This window comes from Humulus lupulus, unplaced genomic scaffold (assembly GCF_963169125.1).
Source record: "Humulus lupulus unplaced genomic scaffold, drHumLupu1.1 SCAFFOLD_29, whole genome shotgun sequence".
In the NCBI taxonomy this organism is placed as follows: domain Eukaryota; kingdom Viridiplantae; phylum Streptophyta; class Magnoliopsida; order Rosales; family Cannabaceae; genus Humulus; species Humulus lupulus.
The window spans coordinates 172413-182459 of NW_026908861.1; the positions used below are offsets into that span (position 1 = coordinate 172413).

At 28.6% G+C, this 10047-nt stretch overlaps 1 protein-coding gene across 8 annotated transcripts; it reads left to right on the forward strand.

The window, feature by feature from the left end:
- The first annotated feature begins 5888 nt into the window (after positions 1-5888).
- On the forward strand, positions 5889-9131 carry LOC133812406 (histone deacetylase 17-like). Of its 8 annotated transcripts, XM_062246302.1 has the most exons (6): positions 5893-6162; positions 6614-6888; positions 6985-7116; positions 7735-7784; positions 7874-7964; positions 8607-8956. In XM_062246302.1, exons 3-6 carry the CDS (start codon positions 7098-7100, stop codon positions 8783-8785), a joined length of 339 nt encoding a protein of 112 aa, XP_062102286.1. In that variant the 5' UTR covers positions 5893-6162; positions 6614-6888; positions 6985-7097; the 3' UTR covers positions 8786-8956. The 8 variants fall into 8 exon arrangements, 5 of the variants coding, with proteins under 5 accessions (XP_062102288.1, XP_062102289.1, XP_062102284.1 ...); XR_009883864.1 differs by lacking the exons at positions 7735-7784; positions 8607-8956 and adding an exon at positions 9028-9057 and having other exon boundaries at positions 5895-6162; XR_009883865.1 differs by lacking the exon at positions 7735-7784 and having other exon boundaries at positions 5895-6162; positions 8866-8974.
- Positions 9132-10047: the final 916 nt, after the last annotated feature.

The following is a 10047-nucleotide window of genomic DNA, read 5'->3' on the forward strand; positions in this document are numbered from 1 at the left end:
TTCTCAAAAGAAATAAAACAGATCGGTTCATTCCAATTTGTCATTTTTGTGGAGTGGAAAGGCACATCTGGCCCAGATATTTTACTATGATGAATTTTTTTCAAAAACAATTATTTCAATAATTATAGTAAAACAAAACAGGTTGTGAAAAAAATAAGAAGTAGTTATTTATACAAAATAAGAGTAGTTATTTATATGATTTGGTATTGATAATAATTAAGTTTATTCAAGTCTCTTATTTGTTTTGTTGTGTATGACATGCAACTTATTTTGTATCAAGTTTTGTTAAGGGAATGATTCTACCGTTTTTTTGTTAGATACTTGAAAGTAGTATTTTAATAGTGTTTAATTAATGGAATTTTCTACAAGTGCTAAAATGATAGAGCATATTCTTTGATTGTAAGTTGGATACCAAGAGGTATATTTGTATATTACATACCAAAAATAATATAAATTTAAATAAGAATGGAAATTAGTAGCATATCCATTGGTTGTAATTTGGATACCAAGATGTATATTTGTGTATTATATACCACCACGTACATAATTTTATATAAGAATCAAAATTATTTTTTAGAATTTAGTTAAGAATACCAAATAGTATATTTCAGGCTAGAACACTAATAAGGAAAAAAAAGGGTTTAGATAAATACAGAGAATCGAATAAATAAGGAAATATATTATATGTTTGTAATATACCAAAAATAAGTCGTAAAAGTCAAAATAGAGACTAAGGGATATGATGGATTAGTCTTAAAAAGCAAAGTAATATATAATGAAATATATTAAATGTGGTATATTATAAATGTAGTTCTATTAATAAAATGGTCCATGTTAAAAAATAAGTAAGTATAATAAATAGGTAAATAAAATTTAATTGTGTGTTGTTTAGGTTAATAATATTACAATATAGGTATGTTAAAATATTTATTTTAAATTAGTAATTATTTATATTTATAAGGTGTATGTGAGTATAAATCTTCATAAAATTTAACTCTTTTGAAAGTGACGAGTCAGCATAGAATACATAGATTAAAGCACAATATATATATATATGACAATTTTTCTATAGAGCTTCACTTTAAGCCCTATACTTACCGGTAGGACTCTTTAGTGTTTTCGATTCGTTAATAGTTTTTGACGTAATTTTTTTTTATGACCGTGTATATTGTAATTGTTTAGAGCATACATTCTGAATGCACTGTTCGTTGCAGCGTCTCTTCTGAACTCTTTCATCAATGGTTACACCAAATATATACACTGTTTGTTTCATTAATTTTAATCGTGGGATCATTATATATTACATGGTTGTGATTGATTTAATAATTGACTAAAAAATATTAATTAGCTACATGTAACCAACCTGATACTATTATAAATATATATATAGTTTATTTAAAATATTTTTTTCGTTATAAAGATTATGTCTATTAAGATTTTTTTCTAAGAAATAAATTTTATTATGATCACTAATTAATTTCTAAAAATTGACGTTTAAAACAAAATTGGTATAAAAGACACTGAATTCTAAAATATGACCTTCATTTAAAAATATATATAATAATTATTTTTTATAATAAAGGGTTTTATAATTTTAGTTATGTTAATGGATATTAAGTTTTAACTTTTTGTAGTATCTCTCTCTCCTAGTCCGACAAGTTAATCTCTTTTTTGACATTTTTATTTTATTTTATTTTATACATTTTGTCAGATGCAATTATGTGTATCAAAAAGTTAATAAAATTATTCCAGTCAATTTGGCATTCTAAAAATTCAGATCATATAATCTCTTATTATTACTAATTCCTTTGAAAAGTTCTACATGTATATATAGCCTATATTAGATATAAAAAAAATTTCGGGTGGTTAATCAAAATTCATATAAATATTAAGGCACCAAATTCTGAAAAAAAGGTAAAAAAACATGGCCGGGGCTGGACGATTTAGAGTAGCGAAGAAATAAAAAAAAAAAAAAAAACTATTGAATTCCAAGGATTTATGTGATTTGATGACTGTGGTTTTATACTAATGATTTTTTATTCTTGTCAATAAAAATGTAACCATGTTACGTGACTATTAAAAACTCCTTTATATATATTTTATAGAAATTAATAACTTATATTATTATTATTATTATTATTTTATAAGAAAATTAACTGATTTTGTGTATAAAGCATATTGCTAATGGTTAATTATTAATGAAAAATACATATATCATAAATCATATATATTACTATTACAAGTTTATTTTAATACATATGCATTAATAAATTAAGGGAAAATACCATTAGTTCAAAATCTTATTAGTAAATAACAATATATATATGAGTTTATACTTTTTTGGACCCTATGTTTTTTTCCATTACCTGTTTGGACCCTGTGTTTTGACAAATTACTTTTTGGACCCTATGTTTTGTAAAATGGTTAAAATAGAACCCTAAACCATATTTTGGTCAATATTTTTTCAACTAAAATCACAAATAATTTACCAAACTAACAATTCAGAACAAAAATAAAATCATTCTACTTAAAAATTGTATTGTTATATTCAATTTTTTCTTCATCGAAATTGAGTTTAGGGTTCTATTTTAACCATTTTACAAAACATAGGGTCTAAAAAATAATTTGTCAAAACACAGGGTTCAAAAAAATATAAACCCTATATATAAATGTATTACTACTATAACTATAACTATAAATCATCAAAAATAATAAACTACGAGGCCTCTCTCCCACTACCCTCTCTAGCTTGCTCCAATTTTCTATTATATTATATAATAAACATACTATTCATTTTTGTTACCACTATATTAAAGTCATATATTATATTAGTTGATATCTCTTCTATATAATAAGTGTGTAAATAACGATTTTTTTTTGTTTTAACAATTTTTTTATTTTTTTAATGTTAACTTTAACGGAATATTCTTATATTTAACGGTAGTTTGTAAATATTTAAAATTAAATAAAATAAAATAAATAATTAAAAAAAATAAAAATATGATATTTTGAGATATTTTACAATAATAATTATTTAAAAATAGTAAAATCATACGTTTTATAACTTAAATAAAATTTAATTAAACTTAAACTCACTTATTAGAATAATATCCGGCAACTAGGTTAAATAACATTTATCCAGAGGGAAGACCAGTTACTTGTTTGATTTTTCACAGTTATGTAAAAAAATAGTCTTAGAGATTAAATAACATGTATCAGGAGGGGTAACCAATTATAATGAGATGAGTAACTTTCTGCCATAGGAGGGGTAACCAGTTACCATAAGAGGGGTGACGAGTCACTCATATTAGAAATGAAAAGAAACATCAAATTTGAAGGAAAAAACGAAGAGTAAATATGATTTTAGTAACCTAGGTAACCAGTTACCATAAAAAATCCAGAAATATACACACACACATCAGAACGTGAATGTAATCAATTACCACAAATCTGAAGATAGAAAAAAAAAACAGATTTGACCACGAACCAACCTCTTCCCTCGCCTCCGGCCACCACCAGAACCCCCCATCCCCCATGCGCAAAACCCCGTCGCAACCCCAGCCATCCCCGCTGTTTTGCGCAGCTCCGAGCACCACGAATCGCACTTAGCTCAGGCGCCATCCTTCTCCCTCACCTCCGACCAGCACAAGCACATCCCTCGCCTCAGCCTAGCCCCGTCGTTTTGGATTTGGGGTCTAGCGAATAGAATCGAGTAGAGATGCGCGGATTGGGGCTGTGTTCGTCAATGGTGCGACTGATGTTCTTGGCTGGGTTTCACGGAGGTATGCGCCTAAGGTGAATCGCAGGTGGTGAGGGTGGGTGGCCGGAGATGATGGTGGAGATGGTATTTGATAATTTTCTTCAATTATTTACTTTTAAGTATGTAATTTAAGAAATAAATGTGAAAACTTATTTAAAGTATTCTAAAAATTCTGATAATTTTTTTATAAGTATAAAATGAGATTCTAAGGCTCTCTGTAATTTTATTTTGAATTTGTATCATTTATGTAATTTTCATGATTTATTTGGCTTGTTTTATATTTTAAATATAAAAAAATATTAATGCTACTGTTTAGAACCCTAGGTAATTTTTGTGTGTTACTGTAGGGTGTAGAAATCGATTGGTATAGTTAGATTCTATTTTTAATTAGTTATGAATTTTTTTAATTAATTAGTTTTTCTATAAAATTAATTAAGAAATTTTTTTATTTTGCCTAGAAAATTCTAAAATTATTTTTATAAGTTTATTTTGGATTTTTAAACAATTCTGTATGTTAGTTTGATTTTTGGGCTTGTTGTGTATTTATTTCTATTATTTGTGTTTTATTCGAGAAATTGAGGAAAAATAATTTATAAATATTAAAAATAATTTTTCTGGTCTTATATGAGAATTTTCTGATTATTTAGGGTTTTTGAAAAGTTGTTTATTAAATTTTGTTGTCATATGATAATTTTTATAAAATTATTGAGTCTTTAATGTAATTATGATATTAAATGGTATTTTGGTAATTTTCACATAAAAAGTATTTATATGAATTCATGCGATACGTTAGAAACATCATTGTTTGTGCATGTGACATGATGGTTTGAACATTTTGTGGAAAATTATTTTAATTTACGTGTCATGTATGTTAAAATGGCATAGTTAAATTATATCAATAATTAGGGTTTCGAAATAAAACCTTAATGCCTATTTTTATTTTTCCTGAATTTTCGCTGTGTAATTGGACGTCTAGGAGCTAGCGGTCGTCGAGGTGACACAACGAGTGGTTCGAGACACGTCAGCGAAAAAGACACTGTTTAAGATAAGAAGAGTGGACATCTACGCACAGGGTGTACGTTATGCGTGCAACCTTGTTTTCTTATTTGTTAGTTATGTAATTATATTTGTGACCTGAATTGCTGCATTAGGTTGACTAGCATTTTCTGATTATTTAGGGTTTTTGAAAAGTTGTTTATTAAATTTTGTTGTCATATGATAATTTTTATAAAATTATTGAGTCTTTAATGTAATTATGATATTAAATGGTATTTTGGTAATTTTCACATAAAAAGTATTTATATGAATTCATGCGATACGTTAGAAACATCATTGTTTGTGCATGTGACATGATGGTTTGAACATTTTGTGGAAAATTATTTTAATTTACGTGTCATGTATGTTAAAATGGCATAGTTAAATTATATCAATAATTAGGGTTTCGAAATAAAACCTTAATGCCTATTTTTATTTTTCCTGAATTTTCGCTGTGTAATTGGACGTCTAGGAGCTAGCGGTCGTCGAGGTGACACAACGAGTGGTTCGAGACACGTCAGCGAAAAAGACACTGTTTAAGATAAGAAGAGTGGACATCTACGCACAGGGTGTACGTTATGCGTGCAACCTTGTTTTCTTATTTGTTAGTTATGTAATTATATTTGTGACCTGAATTGCTGCATTAGGTTGACTAGCATGAGGATAGTGCTAGGGATTTTAGTTAGTAGACATGCATTGAAGATAGAGTAAGCGTGCTACTAGATTTTAGCTGCTTGTGTGAGTATAGCACTTGCAGGAATTATCTTGGGTGTGTATAACTCAGGATAATAGGATGCCACCACGGAACTACCGATTTTTTATATTATTAAATTTTGTATTTATAATAATTTTTATATCAAAATTTAAATTTATTATTCTTTAACATATTTATAAAATTGATTATATTATTCTTAACACATTTATAAAATGTGTATTAGTTAAAAAAGAATTGTTTTATTAATTAGAAAAATATTGTAAAAAAAGTTATATATAAATTTATTAGATATGATTTTTTTATTAATATATATATAAATAATATTTTATAAAAATTTATTACAGAAATATCTACAATTAAAAGGTATTATTATTGGGGATCATATATGTGTCCTCCGACCTCCCTCTCTCTCTCTGACCAGCCCTCTCTTCTGTCCTCTCTCCACTCTCACCCCTCAAACAGAATTTTTTGTGTGTTACAGAAGCCAATAAAACAATGTCGTCGACGGAAAAAAAATTCCCGCCGATAACAAAGTGCGGCGAGACGACGACGACTTCGTACGGTTCTATCGCAGCAGATCTGGACAGAACACCTTTGATCTCCAGAAGCTCCGTCCCTTACTTCATGCTCGTCGCCATGAGTGGACCACAAGGTTTTTGTTTTGTTTTGTTTTCTTGTTTCTTCTTTATTAAATTTCTGTGCTCTGTTACATTTCTATTTCAGTCTCTCTATTGATATATATATATATATTTTGATTTCTGATTTCTAATTTGGTATAACCCATGGAGCAGCAGAAAAGTAACAGTGTCTGAAATTAACTTAATCCTTTCATGTTTATGGTTATGGCTCTCTTTTACTAGACTACTCATGCTAGCAGCTTTTCATTATATTGTTTTTGTGGTGTTTTAACTACAAGTTTATTTGTAATATAATAGTATTTTGTTGAAGAATGTCTAAGATTTCAAATCTTGAGTGGTTTTGTTGTTTGTGATAAGCTTTATTAGTTATACTGGTCTACTGATTTGAATGAATACCACCATATTCTTTGCACTGAGTTTTGACCATTGTAACATAAGCTATTTTTCTTGTATATTTCCAAACAGTACCATTGAACTTTGCTAAGGAACATCTTAAGAATGAGGGTTCTGTCATTCTTTTGATTCCGGACAGAGGATTTTGGTCTGCTAAATTTGAAATAAAGCACAAAAGCTATAGCAAAAGGAGAGCTGAATTTAGTTGTGGTTGGAAAGTCTTTGCCAAGGACAATTATTTGAAAGTTGGTGATGTCTGCATTTTCGAGCTTCTTAAGAGATCCGAAAATGTATTCAAGGTTTCCATTGACTATGCTGCTGAATATGCATCCGACTAAAATCTCAAGGTTATTACTTGTTAACGTTTTCAATTTTGATTTTGGTATTTGAAGTGGTGTAGATTTTTGGGTTGGTTACTATAACATAAATTTATGTGTATGCAGCTGATGGAATCAAAGCAAAGCCAAAAGGAGAAGTGGGAGAAGTTACTGAGTTGTTTTTTGAATTATGTCTGCATAATGGAGAACTTGCTATGCTTTAAAACTCAAAACTAAATATGGTGAATGAATCTATGAGTAAGGGATCAGATACCTCATAAGATTAATTAATTATATATATATATCATATTTTAAGTACAGTTGTCTTGCGTTGTTAATATGAACCAATTCTATATAAAACTAAGTAGATGTCTATATATCTCCCTTTTATTAGATACAAATATTGAAAATAGGTAAGCTTGATTACCAACCAATCAAGTTTTTTCTAGTGTAGCTTGTGATCCTATTTGCAATGAAATTTCCAGCTTCTGTTCTGTTTTGGTTTCTACAATAATAGTCTTTTTTTCTTTCTTCTCTACAAATAATATATATATTGTTTTCTTCTCTTTATGTTATAAATTATTCTCTATTACTCTTCTCTTCACAATATGCGAGTACTAAGGCCAATTGTTATATATAAGACAAATATGAGAATGAGTTGCCAGAAGTATACTATATATATATATATCAGTCAGAAAACTGGGGAAAAAATTGAGTACTTGAAGTTTCATCTGAAGCTGTTTTGCGGGACCCGAAGTTATTGAATAACTATCATCTTGATAGTAATAATAATAATAATAAATAACGTTTAACGACTTTCTGCTCGGCTAGCTTTTTGGAACGATATTAGATGATCTCTTTTGATGCTTCTTACAGGTCATGCTGAGTGTGTTGAGTTTGTGAAGAAATTCAATTTGCCCTTACTGGTACCAATTCTTTGTTATTGTATCTTGGGTTGGTCATTAGTTATTATTGTCATCGTCTGGCTCATGAAGAGAATATGGTACCTGTGCAGGTTACTGGAGGCGGTGGATACACAAAAGAGAACGTTGCTCGATGTTGGACTGTTGAAACTGGAGTTCTTCTAGACAGAGAGCTTCCAAATGGTATGTCAAGTCTTCTTCACTTTTAACTTTTATTTCTTGGTTCAAAATGTGGTCAACCTCAATGATGGAATGTTAAATGAGATTGAGTAAGATAATTGTTATTTGTATATGAATTATTTAAATTATTATGTATGGAGGTTGTATAGGATGGATATTAGGTAGTGTAGTATGATGATGTTGATAAGTTGGATGATTGGTGGGACAAGGAAGAGTTATGTTTTAATTTTTATGTGTGTAGGAAAAGAGGAGACAAGATAGTAAGTTAGTAGTAAAAGACTTGATTTGGCTACTCAAGCTTGGTTACAATTTGGAAGCTTGATGGGGTATTTATAGTTGCTTACCCCTACATTTAATTTTATCTAGATTATTCTAGTTCTATATGATTTACAACTTTTCTAGACTTTTCTAATTGATTTACATTCTTCTTGATTGGTTACTTCTAGTTTTCTAAATATTCTAGGCTTTTCTAGTTTATTTATTTTACTAGATTTCTAAAGTTTTCACTAGAATATTCTAAGATACAAATATTCTAGGAATGTGTAGCACATTTTAACACCCAATTTAGTTGTGGTAGGAAAAAAATGTTGGGTTCTGTTCTATTCAAATTCTATAAGATTTTCTTTATAATTTTTCTTTTTTCAGAGATCCCAGATAACGATTACATTCTATATTTCGGCCCAGAATATTCATTGAAGATTCCACATGGGCACATAACAATTCATTTTAGAACTTCTTTGTTATTGAGATTATATATTTCTTGTACACATAGATACTGTCCCTTGCTACACTGCAAACAAGCTAGCTTTTGTTTTGTCAAATAGTGCAATGTTATATTTTCCATTAAATATATTTGTTTTCTTGCTTTCTCTTAATTTTCTTGTGTGGATTGTCAATTATGCAGGATAATGCGAACACTAAATCGTATCTTACTACGATCAAAGTAATAATGCAATTAAATAATCTCTAAGAGAGATTATTCAACTAATTTTATATATTTATATTGTTGGTTCTCTTAAGATATATTATTTAATTATAACTTGAGGTGTTTAATTTATTGGTGCAGGGAATATCATAAGATTGATTGACTTTTAAGTGGATGCTTAGATTTATTAGGAAGAATATTGAGAAAAGAAACATGATTGAGTTTGCATTGATTTGGAAAAGAGAATTATGTTGTCTTGTTGATATTTATTGTATTAAAAATTGAAAATTAAAAATATGAAAATTGAAATAAATTAAAAAAACAGAAAAAAAAACAAAAAAGATTTAAAAATCAAATATATATATACACACATACACAAATATATACACATGCAATATATATAACATAACAAAAAATATATATATATTTATACACATACACACGGATTTATATATCTATAAACAAAAAAAATAAATAAGCAAAACAGTACTATATATTAAATAGAAACAAATATATATAAAAATTGAAATATATATATAACTGTAAAAAAAAAATAACAAATATATATGTAAATTAAAAATATATATATTTAAAAAACACACACGTGAGGTGCGGTGGCAGATCGATTCAGGGTGTCATCGAGGTGGCAATGTCGGGCGGCCGGGTAGCATTGGGTGGAGATAGAGGGGCTTCGGGGTGGGGGGACGATGCTTCAGGGTGATGGTGGCTGGGCTGGGCTAGTGTTGTAGAGGAGTTTGGGGGTGGGGGAGGCAACAAATGAAGAAGATGGGTGATATTGTGGGGATTATTAGCAGCGAGTTGCTGCTAATAGTCGCCAATTATATTTTTTTAAAACACGTGGTGACTATTAGCGGCGACACGTGTCGCCGCTAATAGTGAAAAAGTCGTCGTCGCCGCTAATAATCAGGTGAAAAAATTGATGAAAAAATTCACACGTTTTTCTGGGTATTTTTTTTTTTAATTTATTAGTAGAGTTGAGAAATATATATTACAAATATGTGAGAATTAATATGTTCATAGTCGCGGTCCAATTACAAAAAAATTATTACACTACTCTACACATATTTGTAATATATATTTCTCAACTCTACAAAAAAAAAAATTTCTTGTAGTCTATAATGAAATAAAAACAATTTTTGA

Coding starts and splice junctions, on each gene's coding strand:
- LOC133812406 (XM_062246300.1), top strand. CDS start 6,006: ATGTCGTCGACGGAAAAAAAATTCCCGCCGATAACAAAGTGCGGCGAG. Junction 6,163..7,734: donor CGCCATGAGTGGACCACAAG/GTTTTTGTTTTG, acceptor TGCTTCTTACAG/GTCATGCTGAGTGTGTTGAG. Junction 7,965..8,606: donor AGACAGAGAGCTTCCAAATG/GTATGTCAAGTC, acceptor TTCTTTTTTCAG/AGATCCCAGATAACGATTAC.